General features: G+C 40.5%; 1 protein-coding gene across 1 annotated transcript in view; it reads right to left on the minus strand.

Annotated features, from left to right (window-relative positions):
- Window positions 1–18,233, minus strand: part of slc4a5b (solute carrier family 4 member 5b) — a 60,393-nt gene that overhangs the window by 11,205 nt on the left and 30,955 nt on the right. The window contains exons 6-23 of the mRNA XM_030723969.1: window positions 18,162–18,233; window positions 17,908–18,015; window positions 17,151–17,206; window positions 13,090–13,247; window positions 12,918–13,005; window positions 12,684–12,838; window positions 12,006–12,131; window positions 11,739–11,913; window positions 11,509–11,642; window positions 11,243–11,423; window positions 10,309–10,399; window positions 8,715–8,773; window positions 6,223–6,414; window positions 4,557–4,670; window positions 3,442–3,603; window positions 2,859–3,037; window positions 957–1,029; window positions 783–851 (exon numbers count right to left, since the gene is read on the minus strand). The exon at window positions 18,162–18,233 is cut by the window's right edge and continues 84 nt beyond it. Of these exons, the coding sequence (XP_030579829.1) occupies window positions 783–851; window positions 957–1,029; window positions 2,859–3,037; window positions 3,442–3,603; window positions 4,557–4,670; window positions 6,223–6,414; window positions 8,715–8,773; window positions 10,309–10,399; window positions 11,243–11,423; window positions 11,509–11,642; window positions 11,739–11,913; window positions 12,006–12,131; window positions 12,684–12,838; window positions 12,918–13,005; window positions 13,090–13,247; window positions 17,151–17,206; window positions 17,908–18,015; window positions 18,162–18,233 (2,192 nt within the window). The remainder of the gene's footprint in view (window positions 1–782; window positions 852–956; window positions 1,030–2,858; window positions 3,038–3,441; window positions 3,604–4,556; window positions 4,671–6,222; window positions 6,415–8,714; window positions 8,774–10,308; window positions 10,400–11,242; window positions 11,424–11,508; window positions 11,643–11,738; window positions 11,914–12,005; window positions 12,132–12,683; window positions 12,839–12,917; window positions 13,006–13,089; window positions 13,248–17,150; window positions 17,207–17,907; window positions 18,016–18,161) is intronic.

The raw sequence follows: 18,233 nt of genomic DNA on the forward strand, positions 1-18,233 counted from the left end.
CTTGGCAAACAGTCTCCAATACTACATAAACAATAACATAATAGAAAAAAAATGGCAAGTTCATGAATACTGTATTCATGAATACTGTATGTGCATGTATTTGTTCATAATTAACATCTATTAATATTCAGATTTTCCATATTCATTAATGCCAGCATGACATGGGGTGGCTGTACCTCAGGAGGTAGAGCGGGCCACCTACAGTACTGGTTGGTGGTTCAATCCCTGGCTGCTCCAGTGTGCAAGAAAAGTAACCTTGGCCTTGGGCATTTTGCTCAATTAACCATTAGAGAAAAAAGATTATGCATAACCATCTCACAGATGTATCATTATGTACAGCTACTTTCATTTTATTTTTACATCACCAGATCATAACAACAGTCGCCTCAAGGTGCTTTATATTGTAATGTAAAGACCCTACAAAGATAGAAAAAAACCAACAATAATCAGACGACCCTCTGTGAGCACTCGGCAACAGTGGGAAGGAAAAACTCCCTTTTAACAGGAAGAAACCTCCAGCAGAACCAGGCTCAGGGAGGGGGGGGTCATCTGCTGAGACCGGCTGGAGTAAAGGGAGGGAGACAGGACAAAAGATACACTGTGGAAGAGAGCCAGAGATCAATAATAACTAATGATTAAATGCAGAGTGGGGTATAAACACATAGAAGGCAAAAAAAGAGGTGAGTGACGAAGAAACACTCATAGGACCCCCCCCCCCAGAAGTCTGATCCAGCCCTAACTATAAGCCAAAAAGGAAAGTTTGTACATGATTTTTAGCATACCTGGATGCCACTCAGTGAAGCCACTCCCATGTAGAGGAAGACTCCATAAAGGACTGGCATGGGGATGTACTGAATGAAACAGAACACAAGTTGTAAAATGAAACCAGTTGATGCAATAAACAACGCAATCACAACATTTTATCTGATATTGTATGAGTCAATTTGCCAACTTACCTGAAGTATAGGTGCGAGGAAGACTGAGAGTCCTGTCAGAACGAACACCAAAGTGCCTGTCAACCTCTGCTCCCTAGAAATGAAACAGTATTATTTCATTGACACATTCAGTGATGAAGAATCACTAGCATAGTTTTAAACTTAATTCTAGATCTTGGACAAAATGAGTAAAAAAATAAGAACCCATGGTTTGTTTTGGTATTTGTGAATCTTTCTTTCTTTCTTTCAGGATGCTGGTATAAAAGTCAACAAGAAAGCCAGTGAGTTGAAATCACAGGCTCCACATAAAGGATGATCCTAGCTTCACGACTCAAAAGTCATTAATGAGTTGTCCCAAGCCTAGATTCTTTGTAATGGCCAGCAGGGGGACATTCCATCCCATTCTTAATCTATTCAATTCAATTTTATTTATAAAGTGCCAAATCAGTCACCGCATGGCACTTTAGGTTGTAAGGTAAAGACCATACAGTGATTAGAGATAAGCCAAAAGTAAAAACGACCCCCTATGAGCAGCACTTGGCAACAGTGGGAAGGAAAAACCTCCTTTTAACAGGAAGAAACTTCCAGCAGAACCAGGCTCAGGGAGGGGGGGTCATCACGACATGCTGGGGGTGAGAGAAGGGAGACAGGACAAAAGACACACTGTGAAAGAGAGTCAGAGGTTTATAATAACTAATGATTAAAAGCAGAGTGGTGTATAAACCCTAGGAAGCCAGCAGTCTGAGCAAGTGCAAAAAAGCGGTCCTACATATTTGTTTAATATGTGCATTGAAGGACATATCCTGGTCAAAAATGACTCCAAGATTTCTCACAGTGTTACTGGTGGCCAAAGTAATGCCATCCAGAGTAAGTATCTGGTTAGACACCATGTTTCTAAGATTTGTGGGGCCGAGAACAAGAACTTCAGTTTGATCTGAATTTAGAAGCAGGAAATTAGAGGTCATCCAGGCCTTAATGTCTTTAAGACATTCCTGCAGTTTAACTAATTGATGTGTGTCATCTGGCTTCATTGATAGGTAAAGCTGAGTATCATCTGCATAACAATGAAAATGTATGCAATGCTTTCTAATAATACTGCCTAAGGGAAGCATGTATAATGTAAATAAAATTGGTCCTAGCACAGAACCCTGTGGAACTCCATAATTAACCTTAGTGTGTGAAGAAGACTCCCCAAATTGGAGTCTATTAGATAAATATGATTCAAACCACTGCAGTGCAGTACCTTTAATACCTGTGGAATGCTCTAATCTCTGTAATGAAATATTATGGTAACAGTATTGGAAATTTGCCTATGATTAGCTAAGAGTGAGTTGTACCACGGAGTCATGCACTTCAGGGGGTGGCTGAAGCTCAGGAGGTAGAGCAGGTCACCTACTGATCAGAAGGTCGGTGGTTTGATTCCTGGCATGCCAGTGTATCCTTGGGCAAGATACAAGTTGCTCTCCAACGCAAGTGTTGGAGTTTGAATGCGTGTGAATGTTAGATAATTAAAGCACTTAGCTTAGTTAATCATGGTTGTATGAATGGGGTAAATGTAAACACGCTGTATAAGCGCTTTGAGTGCTCAAACAGTAGAAAAGCACCATTTAAGATGCTGATTTATATATTCTGATTTGAGGCTTTTCTTATCAGCGGAGCCACTGATTTGTAATCCATTAAAGTACATATAAATGTTCTGAAAGAATGATCAGACAGTAGGCTTTCAGGAAATATGGTTCAGTCTTCAGCTTCTATGCCATATATCAGAACAACATCCAGAGTGTGGTTAAAGAGGTGGATGGACTAGATTAAATGCTCAGCTTGAGGCTTCACAATGGGACTTGTCTGATCACAAGGTGACATCACAATGGCTACATCCATCTTTTATCCACAATCTATGGTTACCTATTTTTTGGGTCCCACCTGACTCCAAGGAATTGTGGCTGCTCTCCAGGGGCGCTGGATTCACTCTCCATCTTCAGTGAGTCAATGTGGGCGATGGAGATAACAGTGGCTGCTACATACCAGGGCAGGCCCATGAAGGAACACACTGCCATCAGCACACCTACCCAGAACAGGTCCAAGTGGTAGCCACAGCCTTTCTGAAATTGGGTGTAACAACAGGAAGTTACCTAGAGGTGGGGTCAGCTCCAGCTCCCCTGCAACCCTGAATTGGATAAGTGGTTAAAAACTTTTCAGTAATCATCAAAACCAGTTTATCACAACGCCCCATGTAGTGTTGTATTGATTCATGCTGTGGTTTCACACAAATATTAATCTATTATTTTATATTTAGACTATATTACTAAATATTAAGGGGGATTTTTTTATAATAAGTGGTCAACAAGCAACCTTATCATCAATATATATAGATAAAATAAATTGAATTGAATATATATATATATATATATATATATATATATATATATATATATATATATATATATATATATATATTCAGTATACACGCACACACTTGACCATTGCATCTTCAGCGTTTGCAGACCTTCAGCTTGTTTTCCTTGCGGTTGACAATGACAGCACTGATCTGCTGGTCCATGAAGATGAGGATGGTAACCAGAAGAGCTGGAACGAAACTGGCCACACTCCACCACCAGGGGTTTTTACCAAAGGGCATCACCAGCCAGCCACGGTCACTGCGTGTAGGCTGTATAACAATGGGGAAAAAAATACAGTGAAAATACCACACTAGCAGAATATGGTGGAAGAGGAAGTACGAGAATTGAATTCACAGTAGCAATTTAAAAACTGTACAGATCATGTTTAGATATATTAAGTAAAATGAATTCAAAAGATTATTCATTCACTTATAATAAGTCAAGACAGAGCTAACTGGCTAGTCTCAACCACTCTGTCATTAATCATTTCTTTGTGGACCATTATTTTTACAGCCATCAATCTGCTAATTTGGCACTGATTAAAAAAATCTAATGAATGAAGGGTGGAGTGTCAACCAGAGGAAACTAGACATGCCCATATAGTAGCTTGTCAATCACAAGGAAGTCTTACTTAAAAAAATACCCCACTCTTCAAATTAAACATCACACCATTTTAATAAATGAATGAAACTTGCAATTGAAACGATAACATTGCTGAGGTCACAGAGGTCAAGTCAGAAGTGGGGAAATTTTCTCGTAGACCTCTAAACAATCTGTTGGTCATTAGAACGAATGCACGTGTAAGCTATTCGGTCTCGACTTGACTTTTAGGGCACAGAATCGAAGTTCATCTTTTTAATGCAGTCTATGTTCTCCACCTGTGTTTTGCCATTAGTGGAGAAAAATAATAAATAAAAGAATCCACAATAACTTTTCATTATAGTATAATGTGAGTGTTCTTAGCAGGACCAAGACTGCTGTACCTCCTCTGGACTTTGTTTTCAGTCTTTAGAAAATCTGTGAAGGAAGATTTTGTAACATCTACCTATTTTCAGACTATCAGATAAAAAAGTACAAATTAGTGCTCGCATGCACCCAGAGAAAAGGAAAGCCAAAGGAATGCACATGCATATTGTCCATATTTAGAAGGGTAATTATACTTTACAGTGACAGAAAAGCTACAGACATATTCCAACAAATGATTTGGGGATAAATCAAATACCTTGAACTCGGTTGGAACGATTAGTTTTTGTGTGTCTAACCCCATCAGCATATCCAGACCCACAAAGCACATGATTGACATGAAGATGGAAAAATCACTGATTAGCTTCCTCAGCTATAGGTCAGCCCACACAGAGTAACACAGAGACAACAGGGAGGGCAAAGAGACGTGTACAGTGGAATTAAGGATGGGAGAAATATGTTCAAGTACAAGAAAATGGTAAAAACATGAGGAAATTAAGAGAAAGAAAAGAGATTATTCACTCAGTGTAAAACTGATGAATCCACACAAACATCTGATTAGAAATGTACAAAAAACTTCATCACTGAGGAAAGAAATGCATCCACCAGCTGCCTAAGAACAAGGTCTGGGACAGTATTTAGGAAAGGGGTGGACCTTAATCTCAGTGGGCACGTGCAGCTTGGGTGTGTCCAGGTCCAACAGCCAATCCAACCCACAGAAGAGCAGGATAGAAATGATGATGGCAAAATCACTGATCAGGATACGAAGCTGGAGCACATTCAGGAAAAGCGGGGGTGGGGTGGGGGCAAGGAGAGGACATTCTGGTAAAGATATGGACATTTCAGGGCGGTGGTCTGGGTACTTAGTAGCTTTAAAAGAAAAAAGCTGGCAACACCGAACATTTCTAATGAGCACATTTATTAAATGAATATCAGTTTCCCAATTATGACACGGTTTTTAAAGCCAATCACGGTCCGTAATGGACTGATCAGATTTCACACACTAATGTTTGGATCCTTTAAGAAAACAAAGGATTATGGAATTGCTGCTCTATAATAACAGGAATGATAATAAATGACAGTAAGTGCTCTCAGCAAACTCAAAGGTCTTCCTGTGATTTCAGTCCTTTTATCTCAAATTATCTCTGCAGAAACATCAGTTTCACTATGAACCAATAGGAGTGGTATATTACATTGTAATGTGCCCACAGAGGACAGACGACTGATGGAAACTCAAACAGAGATTTACAATGAAGAGCTAAAAGCTACATTTAAATAAATACAATCTCAGGGTGTCGAGGCTCAGGCGAAGTATGAATTCAGTTTGGGGATTAAGTTTTGGGATCATATCTTTTTCAGAGTGTGTTATGGATGATACCATCCCAGATAATCTCTTGGCTAGAGTTTTGTCATTTTTTGATGTTTTCTTCCTGCTATATGATGTCATTTGTCTCTACCCATCAGTCTTCCCTCAGTGACCAACCCTCAGTGTGACGCCCTGTGAGGGTTCTGGGCTGCTTCTCTTCTGTTATGTTACAGAAACATCTTTAACTTACTGCTAACTTCAAACTTCCTGCATAAATCCAGCCTCTCCTGGGAGCTACACTTATAACATCTGGGAAAACAACTAAACTGATCATTAGAGTTTGGGTGCTTTCAATCCCAGAAACAGCTTAACAAGCAGATAATAATCCTCAAATGAGCTTTTCAGGCTAAGTATGTTGACCCATTACTGTAAAATGGAGTTTTGCAGTATTTGTCAGGTCTTTGTTGACCATAAAGGAATATCACCAGCCTTGTCCTTTACAGCATTACAAGGAAACCAGCTTTCACATGCAAATGAGCTTTTCAACAAGATGGTAGAGCCTTAGAGCATTAAATCTGGGAGAGTTTTCATCCTGCAGCTCAGTGTAAGGTTTGCTTACCTTTGTTGGGAAGTATCGGCTGAACTTGAACTTCTTAAGAGAAACTGTCATGGAGTAGGTGCCAAAGAAGAGGATGAAGGACATGAGGGCCAGGTCGGGGACATACTTACAGAAGTTCCCCACCAGCATACCACCATACTTGACACACTCTTTCTTACTCAGCTGACTCCAGTCCAGGTCTGTTAAGTTAAACTAAAAACAACAACGGCAGCAGGAGAAGCAAAGAGCAGAGGATTGAAAGAGGGGAAGAAGAGGGGTTTAAGAGGACAAGAGGTGGGGAAGAAGCAGAAGAGAAAAAGCAGACACAAGAAAGAGAAAAAAAACAAGCGATAACAGAAGAAAAACAAAGGACAGAGCCACGGCGCTCTGTAACAGCTCTATAAACACCTCTGAATGAAATGATGTCTTGGCCCATATTTAGCAAGCACCTGAGACTCATTCCTACGAATGACAGTGAAACCAGGAACTCTACATTAAATCCTTATTCAAAAATAAATTAATACACTGCTCAAAAAAATAAAGGGAACACTCAAATAACACATCCTAGATCTGAATGAATGAAATATTCTCATTGAATACTTTGTTCTCTACAAAGTTGAATGTGCTGACAACAAAATCACACAAAAATCATCAATGGAAATCAAATTTATTAACCAATGGAGGCCTGGATTTGGAGTCACACACAAACTTAAAGTGGAAAAACACACTACAGGCTGATCCAACTTTGATGTAATGTCCTTAAAAAAAGTCACAATGAGGCTCAGTAGTGTGTGTGGCCCTGTATTTTTTTGAGCAGCGTATAAAATACTGTTCCAAATTGAGAGAAAACTTTGCATCCGAGCTTTATGAGTCACAAATTGTAAATTATGACGGCATTTGTATCATTTTCCTGCTGCTTTGAGTGCTATTAAAATAACACTTCATGGCCTTACACTGTTTTAAAGCAGCATTACGTAACAAACCTTTGGTTTCCTGCAGGGCAGTGTGGGCGCTCAGCTGTCGAGGTGCTCTCATAAACAGTGCATATAAAGACACGAAGCCTTTTCTAGAACATTTTAGGTGGTGATGAAAGTTTGTCTGTCAGGGAAACTGGGTGTTCAAGTTTGCTGGGTGATGTTACAACATCAGCTCTACAATATCTGCTCTACAAGAACCTGCAAAAGCAAACTGCTGACCTCTTTTATACCCAATCTAAGATGCTAATACACAGCTAATAGCAAAAGACCACCAGATCCAGAGTGCCTGCTGAACCCTGACCCCATCAGGTAACAAAAGCAGGGATCAGCAGGCTGGGAGGACCACTTGTGTGAAGTGCTCTGTGTGGGAATATTTGAACAGGCTACAAAGAGAAGGAGCGTCTGTTGGTGCTCCTTATAGGATCGGGATTTGTGCAGATATGTGAGCTGCTGAAAAGTTGTTTTTATTTTTAAGTGGCAGTTACATGGGCCATGTTGTTTAGTATTGCAAAAGTATTGCAATAAGTAGTCTAACTACTAATTTTCTACTGGAGTAATACATCTTTAAAAGAACACTGTGGTTTTTTTTTAGATACCAACAGCCTCAAAGCTCTCTCTTGTATCTGTTAGCTACCTGTAGGGGAATTTCAGTGATCATAATTTTTTTCTAAGAAATTTGTCAAACATTGAGGAATACATGAGGGCCTGTATTTGCACCTTTTGGTATTAATGTATGTATAACTTACATGTTTGGCATGTCACTAAGGAAGGTGTCCACAGTTTGGAAGGTCAGTCATTCAATCCCTGGCTAATCCAGTCTGCATGTCAGCGTTTCCTTAATGCATCCAGCAGGGAACGTTGCCCAGTCACAGTTGAAAAATTGCTGTGTGAACATGGCTTGTAGCAGAAAAGCAGGGCCCTATCCCAGAAAGCAGGTTTAGCTAAACTCTGAGTTTGTTAACGACGAGATGAGTGAAACTCAGTTTTTCTGTTTCAGATAACGAGTTAACTTCAACTCAGTTACTGTGGCAACAGTCTGATCCCTCCCCTCCTGAACCAGCCGACTGACACTGAGTCATTTCATATTTCATAAAGCTGCTTTCAAAGCGCACATTTTTACAAGTACATAAAATCCCAATTAGATGTTAATGTGCTAGATTGTGTACTTAACACAGATTAATAATCAGCTCAGAATAAAATCTATAGTCTCAATCTTTCTGAATGTGAAATCTGTGGACAGTAATGCAGCTGTCAGCCAGTTTCCTGACACTGGAAACCACGTCCGAGTCCACTTGCACAGCAGGACGGCTCCAAAACAGGTAACGATCACGGATCAGACTTGGATTCAGTTCGGCTCTGATCATTTCCCAACTCATCCCATCAAATGCTTGATAAACAAGGGCCTACATGTCATCAGTCTTTCAAATTGAGATCACACCATGTGCAGTTCAAAACATTAATAAAGTGAGATGGAAGGGAATAACAGCTGTTCATGAAAGAGATGCTAATCTCATTCTTTTTGGTCCTGTCACTTACCAGCAGAGTCATATTATCATCTGCGAGTGGAGCTGAAGCATTCAAGCCCAGCGCAGACACTGAAGAGGAAAAGGATAACGTGAAGACAAGAAAGAGAAAAGAGTTAGTGATTGGTACTATGAACTTTAAGTACTTTAAGTAATACTGTTCGTAGTATCCAGCTTGACTGCAATATAATTTTCTATTTCCCAGCTCATTCACTATTTTTTCAGCATATGACAGGATTTACAGGAGGTCTATAGACACACACTCACTTTTTTAGAGAGCATCCAAAAATGAAGCAGAAAGACACAAAGTACACAAAATCATCACAGAGTAAAAACATATTCTTCTCATGACAATGAAATATGTCCATCAGAAACACAAGTTACTTGGATACAGTGCTGTGAAAAAGTATTTGCCCCTTCCTGATTTCTGTTTTTTTTTTTTGCATATTTGTCACACTCACATGTTCCAGATCAAACAAATTTTAATATTAGCCAAAGATAACCTGAGTAAAAAGAAGCTATCCAAACCTACCTGGCTCTGTGAGAACAAGTAATTGCCCCCCTTGTTGAATCAGCAGGCCTGATTACTGCAAGGCCTGTTGAATCAATGAGTCACTTAAGTAGAACCTGAGTCAAGCAACAGTGTTCATAATTAATTTCATAAAAAGAACATCATACCAACAGTCAAACATGGTGGTAGTGGGGCTGCTTACATTATGCAGCAGAACAATGATCCAAATAACACTGATCCATCCTCTGAATGGCTGACAAATAAACAGTTTTTGGAGCGGCCCAGTCAAAGTCCAGACTTAAATCCGATTCAGATGCTTTGGTGTGACCTTAAACAGGTCATTCATACTAGAAAAAGAGTGGGACAACTGTGAGAGACTCGTCACCAGTTACTGCAAATGCCTGACTGCAGCGCTTCCTACCATGAGTGACATAACCCGTTATTAGGTTTAGGGGGCAATTACTTCCTCTACATGGGGTCAGGTAGGTTTGGATATTTTTTTGCCTTCATAAATCAAATAATAATTTAAAAAGTACATTTTGTATTTACTTGGATTATCTTGGTCTAATATCAAATTATTTTGATGACCTGAACCCAATACCTTTCATACATAATGCATATTATATGGACAAAAGTACGGGGCCACCTACAGATTATACCCAGTGTATGTGTCACATTTCCCATACTAAGATGAAAAGACCAACATTAATCCCATGTGTGGGACTTCAGCTATAATTAGAGGAGATCAGCATTCACAAGGAGGAAACAAGTAGCTTCTATGTTTCCAGAGTTCAAAGGCAACCCAACAAATCCTCTGCCACTCACATATTAACATGTTTAATCTATACACAACAGAGTAGTTACATGTTATAATGAGGAGCAAGCAGCCACACTCTTGCTTGTCATGAAAAAAAACAAACTTTCCCCGAAAACAATGTACTGTATTCCCTACTGTTACCCCTGGTGATGCTACCCCAAATAACCTCCTGTTAACCAGCATGCTATGATTGTTTTTATTATACCTGCTCATCAATACCCACCCCCACCCCAGCTATAAATAAGAAGAGGAAAAAGAAAAATTGATGTGAAGACTCACCCTGGTCTGGAGCGAGGCATTCACACTTATAGGCTGTGATGTAATCAGGCTTGAAGCCACGGTTGATTGGGTAATATTTAAAGGCTGCGACCTGCAGGAAACAAAACATTTCTCTTTATATAACACCTGAAGTCCCATATGGTAATTTATTTTCTTTGTGCACAACATATTACCATATTGTTTACAAAATGACATTCTTGTACACACAAGATTCAATTACATTTTATTTATATAGCACCAAATCACAACAGTCAGCTCAAAACGCTTTGTATTGTGGGTAAAGACCCTACAATAATACAGAGAAAACCCAACAGTCAAACGACCCCCTGTGAGCAGCACTTGGTGACAGTGGGAAGGAAAAACTCCCTTTAACAGGAAGAAACATCCAGGGGTCATCTGCTGAGGGGGGGGGGCAGGACAAGAGACACACTGTGGAAGAGAGATTAAGAATAACTAATGATTAAATAAAGAATGGAGTATAAACAGAGTGAAAAGAGGTGAATGAAAAGAAATACTCAGTGCATCATGGGAACCCCCCAGCAGCCTAAGCCTATAGCAGCATAGGGAGGGTTCAGGGTCCAGCCCTGATCCAGCCCTAACTATAAGCTTGATCAAAGAGGAAAGTTTTAAGCCTAATCTTAAAAATAGAGAGGGTGTCCTGAATCCAAGCTGGGAGCTGGTTCCACAGAAGAGGGGCCTGAAAGCTGAAGGCTCTGCCTCCCATTCTACTTTCATTCTATCATGTCCCAGATTTTTAAAAAATCAAATAAAATTAGCTTCCTGGACTTTAGGGTCTGTGTAAAACACTGTATTCTAAGTGTTGTATTTCTGTGTCGTGTTAAATGTTTGCAGAGTTTAGGATGAACGCAGGTATGAGGATGAAATAAGAAAACATTTGAAGTTTAATCACATTACATTACAAAATATGACCCACCATCTTCTTGATTGCATCAGAGATAAATATGAAGGAGATGAGGCTGGAGAAACCCTCCTCTGTGAAGCGGGTCATATATTTGATGATGTAGCTAGCATCTGAAAGAACTAGTAAAAGACACTGCAGACACGAGTGAAGGCCAATCCACAGGCGCAGCTCCATGTAGTCCACATCATTGCTCCTGCATTGATAGCATAAAGAAGGTTAGGAGGTAGGTTATTTATATTAAAAAAACAACTTTCTTCTTGTGCATGAGTGCATCATACTTGCTGAATTCATAAAGCAGTTTTTCAAAGATGAGAATGGGTCCAGTTGAACTCAAGATGATAAGAGGCTGTCCGCCAAACAAGCAAAAGACGGTCCCGGCTAAAGCGGTGCCAAGAAAACTCTCCATTACTCCCTGCAACAAAAAGAGGGAAGAGATGGCCATATGTCAAATGTAGTGCAGTCTGGTGGTTCTCGGATTGGTTCATTATTTTGCAGCCCTCATGAGGACCTGGTAATTGTCTGTAGCATCCCCTAGCAGTCCTCCAAAAGTGATGGCATTGGTGATGCAGCCCAGGTAGATGAAGAGCACAGCAGAGATGGACTGGATATGGAAGCCATCATAAATATCACTACAATACCATGGGATCTTCCTTTTGATATCCAGCCATAATCCACCACCAATCCTGTTCAAACAGAGGAGAGCACACAGTTACAATTGGATAATTTGAACATACTGTAGCTGGACTGGTGTAGTCCTCTTCCAGTACTCCCATACCTTCCAGTGAATTTCAGCTCTTCTCCCAGCTCATGTGGAACTGGAAGCTCCTCATCTTCACCTCCAGCTGCCCCGCCGGCCAAACCATTCATCTGACCCAGCTCGTTCAAGTTCAGCACCGACTTCCTGGGATAAATGTGACAGTGACAGTGGGTTCAAATTCCACAACGTTTGATGTCCAGTTTTAACACATTGTCATTATATATGATCTAAAAAATATTGGATTTTTTTATTTACAAATAATAAGATTGCTTTGTGTAAGTAAAGGTAGCGCCGGCAAAACGGCTCAGACCTCTTCTGGAACGCAAATTTCGTTATATGTTTACATATAATGACAATAAAGTATTCTTGAATCTTGAATCTTATTCCCCAAAACAAGAATTTGGGAGAGTCTGAAGATGTGGTCACTCTTAACAGCCACCAGGTCAACCCATCTAAGACTGGGGGTCGGCTTTGGACTGGTTATCATCCCACTGTTGGGGAGTTTTGCTGTTGTTTTAATTTTGGAACACCAAAGAGGAAAAATCTTTTAACTGAAAAACTGTGATGCCAAAAATAAGACTTTTTTTAGACAGTTACTCATAGTCTCTGAAAATCTGCCTGTTTGGCATCTGGCTAAAATAAAACTCAATAGAAACTCATCCGAAGTAAGAGATTATATTGCATTCATGTACATGCCTCATTTCTGCTGATGGAACCTTCTTGGGGGGTTCAATGCGTATTTTGGGGTCCCATTCTCCTGGAGGAAGGACAATCACCTCATCTAGAAACTCATCAACACCTGCAATCAAGTCTTCACGGTCTCTTGCCTTATAGGCAACATCACTAAACAGCTGGAAAAAAGAAAAAAAAATTAAACTTACATATCTGATACATGTGATCTGTTTGGTTGGAACAGTGCCAGTTACTTACATCATCCACCATGAGCGTAGCAATAGCTCTGCCAATCTCATTGTAGGACTTGGTTTTGCCATGAGGACCCAGAAGGATGAAGAGAAATCTGTCAGAAGGGAGTGGGGGAAAAGTATTGATAAATTCAAAAGACACACCCAAATTGACAGAGTGACACAGTGGGGGCACCTACCTGGTTGGCACGGGGACCTCAGTGAGCCCTCCCAGAGTTGTAGCTTGAGCCAAACGTACAAAGGAGACGAAGGGTTTGTCCAGAAAATCCACCTCCCCAATCAGGACATTGGAGGCTTCAGCATCACGAGGTATCTTCTTCATGAATTTATTCTTAAGCTGAGGAGAGAGAGGAATGGGAAGGATGGAAAGCTTAGGTGTAAATCACAAGCATGAGGTGTGTTGCAACGCACCCTTTCTAGCTGCTAATGGTTGCCATGATCAGTTAGCTTGATTGTGCCTGTCAGAAGCTAATAAGATCACATGGACTAAATTAAACAAGGTGCAACAACAACAAAGACCACAAACCTTTCTGATTACCTTCTAGAAGGAACTCTTCAGTTAAAGGTTGTTGGAAGTTCTGCGATCAAACTTCTTGACACACATTTGAAGAAGTGACATAAAATCTGGTACAGAGGCTGAATCCTAGATTTCCTCTGTACCCTTCATCATTTACTATCCTCACTTGAGTCAGGACCATTATAGTTGAAAGAAGATGAATTTCATCTCCATTCATTTGTATTTGGAAGCATGGCACAAAGATCCCGTCCCTCTCTTTAAACATGTGGTTACCGAGCAGAACAGCAGCTCTGATTGGATCAGACACAGAAAGAAAAGGAGGAGCTGGGGCCGAGCTGAGTCGCACAGTGGAGCTGCTGAAAAGGCTGCAGCAGCTCCAACAGCTCAAAGAGTGCCAGCTGAGACGTGAGCTGAGTGCAGATGAGCTTCGTGGCCTGCCTGAACACTGTATTCAGGTTAGTCTTGTTTACGTGGGTGAGGATGACTGAAAATTATTTCCAAACTGTGGCTTGGATTGCTCACACTTGCACTGCCTCGACACTTTTTAGACTTCAAAAAAGGCAGAAATCTGCCATCTTGCTTCTGAATATCTCCCATCAAGCATTTTTATATTGAGCAGACGCTCCCAGACTGGCTGCCTCATGTGATATTATTGTAAAATATTATTGTAAGATTCATTACTGCCGACTCCACGCTGTACAGAGACTGATTGTTGAAGGAGTGAAAGATGATAATATACATAGATTTCTTCTATAAAGAGAAGATAATGAAGAAGGAGAAATCCCCACTTAAATGATAATCACAAAAGAAAACAGCTCAGCAAACTGAGCTCATCCTTATATTACTGTACAAATGCCTCACATTGCCCATGATGATCTACATATAGATCACATCAACCTTTAATCAGCCACTGTATGGGGATATTTTGGATCTATTTTTTAAGTTTAAAGCATGGCCTGCTGTGCTGTTTGTGGTCATTTAACCTTCAGCCTAAATGCTAAAATTTAGGCTTTAAAATATGGAATCCTGAAACCAGTGGGTGGCATCACAGTGGGTGGCATCACAGTGGGTGCAAAGTCCATCTCATACAAAGTCTGGATGTCATTAGAGGAGCTGTTGTTTCTCATAGTTAATGTACTGGAAACTGAAAAAATGAGCAAGTGTAATGAGCTGAGCAAATCTGTGCCAAATCATTATAGGGCCAGTGTTGAGTGCTTACTGCCTGTGGTCTATGGAGGGACAGCCCACCATCAGCTCACAACTAATATGACTTAAAGGACCTGCTGTTAACGTCCTGATGCCAGGGCACTTTCAGAGGTCTTGTAGAGTCCAGGCTTGACCCTTTTAGCAGGGGTCAGGAGCTCAGAACATAGCGCAGGTCATCTACTAATCAGACAGTTGATGGTTCAAACCCTGGCTGTTCCAGTCTGGATACCAAAGTATCCTCAGGCAAGATACTAAACCCTGAGCTGCTCCCAGTGTGAAGTGTGAATGTTAGAAAACACTTCAACACAGCAGAAAAAAGTGCTGCATGAATGTGTGCATGAATGTGTGCATGAATGTGTGCATGAACGAGACCTGCTGTTTAAAGTGCTCAGGAGGGGAAAGGTGCTCTATAAGAACCAGTCCATGTTCCAGTTATATAAATGATAGGCAGCTGTGGCCATACTGTTGTGCGCACTGGGCTCATTTACATCCAAATAACATTTCATATGATGCCCTCAGGACGACATTATAGGATGCCCTTTGTGCCAAATGCAAAGTATACTGAATAATATGTTTTAATGTCTTTTAATAGTCTTATTGAAGTTTTATGTATTTATATGATTGTATATGTATGACTGCGTGTTGATGATTATCATCAGTGGTGAACTGAAGACAATTTTCCACTAATGTGGACAATAGTTATTCTTGATTATGGGGTGTCATTCCATTCTATTACATTTACTGAGATGAATAAATATAAACCTTATTTTCAGATTTTTCATTTAGAGTGAATATTACAGAAACACTGTGGCGTTGCTGCACCCCTCCTCCTAACCAAGGAAGCATGTGGCCTTGGAATGGCTGGTGCTTAAATTAAAATCTCTTCATAATCTGCTAATACAGCTTCCAGAGTCAATTCACCAGCTGGTCCTCTTTTCACTCCGTCCTAACTTGCTGGCCCTGAGCAACTATAAACACGACATTTCAACACACCTCACGCTTTTCAGAGTTTTAGCTGCTATCAGCAGTCATACTGTACAGAGTTCACTTATTACTGTCTACCAGTAGTTATGGTGTGGTAGAGGGGCTAGTGGTGGTTGCAGGGCCTAAAGAAGACACACAGGAAGACAGCAAAGCGTGGCTTGTCTGCTTCACCTGTTAGTTGTCAAATAGTCAAGCTGAATTTGTGTAACCCCACACGAGCTTCTACTAGGCAGGTGTTTAGAGAAGTGCATGGCCTGCCTTAATGTGCTGGTGTTTCAATGGATGTTTCTCACTGTACACTCTGCTTCATGCTAGCAGACACATCTGCTGCATGTATTATGGAGTCTGTATTTTTCCCAGTAACGTGTAAACTGGTCAGACCAAAGAAAGCTGGAGAGTCCATTTAAGGCTCTGGGGTAAAATATGCCAGACTTGGGGGTCACATACTTCACTTTGCTGTTGTATATCTAATGCATTTGTTGGCTGAGACATACAGTCTGTCTTCTTATACAGTAGTATCGCATACTCATTCATATATAATGAAGTCTATGGAATGCAGGATAAAACAAGATAATTTATCTGCAAACAGAGGAAGTCATTAGTCCAGATTATGTTATTTTTAATCTCATACTTTGAAAATTTTATGCACAAGCAAAATATCTGCAAGTTTCATTATGTTTACCCAGTTTGAGAATCCACATTGCTAAAATAATGGCCCAGGTCCTTTTTTGATGAAAATGATTTTTTTGCCTAAATCATCATATTTACAATATTTGGTTCAGGTTTTTTTTGATGGAAAAAGTGACTCAGGCCATTATTTTCAGAAGATGCTGATATTTAGTTAAAACGTTGCACTGATGACATCAGTTTGGTCTTTCATCCAATGTTTTCAGGGCCTGCTTACAGAATTTTTCTCTCGATTGTATCAAGAAAAAGAAAAAAGTTGCTGAGCTGAACAACACACCAAGGAGCGTGAAGTTAGAGCTCAGCAGTGCTCTGAAACTCACTGTGAAGCTCTGTGAAGGTAATGAAACCTTCAGGTTCATTACCACTCGAACACAGTCACACTGAAGATAAACTAGTTTCCCTTTGGCAGGATGCTTCATGTTCACTCAAACACTGAATGAGACTGTTTTCAGGGATTCTCATGTGCAGTTTTACAGCTATATGCAAGGCTGAAAGCCACTAAAGGATTAAAGGGAAACCTCTGGGTTTGAAAGATTTCCCATGAACCTTTTTTCAAGATGACCTTCAAATGACCTCTGACTGATCTCTGCCTCCCACCTGACTCCTCACACTCAACTCATTTTTGGGGCAACAGTCTCCAAAACTTCACCTTCACAGTGTGAATATGTTTGAAGTACAAACTGGAGGGTCAAAAAGGTTTTTCAGATCTGGTTGGTTTTATATAGAATGATGATTTTGTTATTTTAGTCCTACTATCAGTGATACATGGACTGAACAAACATGTAAAAGCTCAGCAGACTCATAAACACACAGTAGCACACACAAAATATTGAAAGTAATAGTTGCCTGGTCGGTGCTCGGAGTATCTGAAATATCATTCATGCTTCTACTCTGAGCGGGATCTGTAAATGGAACAAACAATACACACTTTGGATTAAATACAAATAAAAGGAGAATAAATGGTTTTAATGCTTTAGTGGTGTTTCACAGAAACGAGACCCCAGTGAAACGGTTCTGCAGAAAGAGCAGCTCTGAACGTCACCATGACCGGCTGCTGCTGTTGGGGATTATATTTTAATGATTTGCCCCCCCCCAAGCAGATTTGGGAACAAATATAATCGAACATACCACACAGAGCTAATAAAAATCCTTTACTAAGCCCCTTCACCCACATGGCTTCACAAAAGAAATCAGCACAGGTACACACTACAGCAGCAATAATCTCTAAAATAAACGCACATTATGCTCAACACATTGTACTCATGGTGAGTATAGACACACACACACACACACACACAAAGCCATCTCAAGTGTTGAAGTCATGCAGTAGCTGGGAGCTGTTAGGGTCATTTTTCATTAAAAACAGGAGATGAAAAGCAGAGATGTTAAGAAAGTAAGAATTAAGAGTTTAAAATCCGGGCAAAAACTGGAAATATTGAGCATATTTCTCAGTACCCATATCTAACACATTAAAATCTAATGCTGTACTAATACACTATGGAGAAAGCCTATTTAGAAGTAAGAGTCAGTGTTGTAAACTTGTGTATCCTTGTATAGTAGTGCATGCATTGTATGCGTGTGTTTGTGTGGTGTTCAGACTCACGCAGGCGGCCAAGGCTGCTTGACTGCCGAGAGCGTAGGTCTTCTGTGGAGTGGTGAATCCCAGAAGCTGAACTAGTGCTACGACTGAGATTAACCTGAGGACTACGGCCTGACAGAGCAGCAGCAGCGAGGACAGGTGGAAGAGACGCCGATCAGCATGGCGGAGAGAGCAAAGGTTGTTAGGAGGATATTAGGAGGTTAGACTGGTGACTGCTAACTGGTACATGAGTGCACACACAGCATGCACATGCTTACTGGATGCAGTATTGGAGGACTTTCCTATGTCTGCCAGAGAGCGGTGGATTGGTTTCTTGGTCTGATGACGGT

Source organism: Archocentrus centrarchus, unplaced genomic scaffold, assembly GCF_007364275.1.
Source record: "Archocentrus centrarchus isolate MPI-CPG fArcCen1 unplaced genomic scaffold, fArcCen1 scaffold_30_ctg1, whole genome shotgun sequence".
NCBI classification, from domain to species: Eukaryota; Metazoa; Chordata; class Actinopteri; order Cichliformes; family Cichlidae; genus Archocentrus; species Archocentrus centrarchus.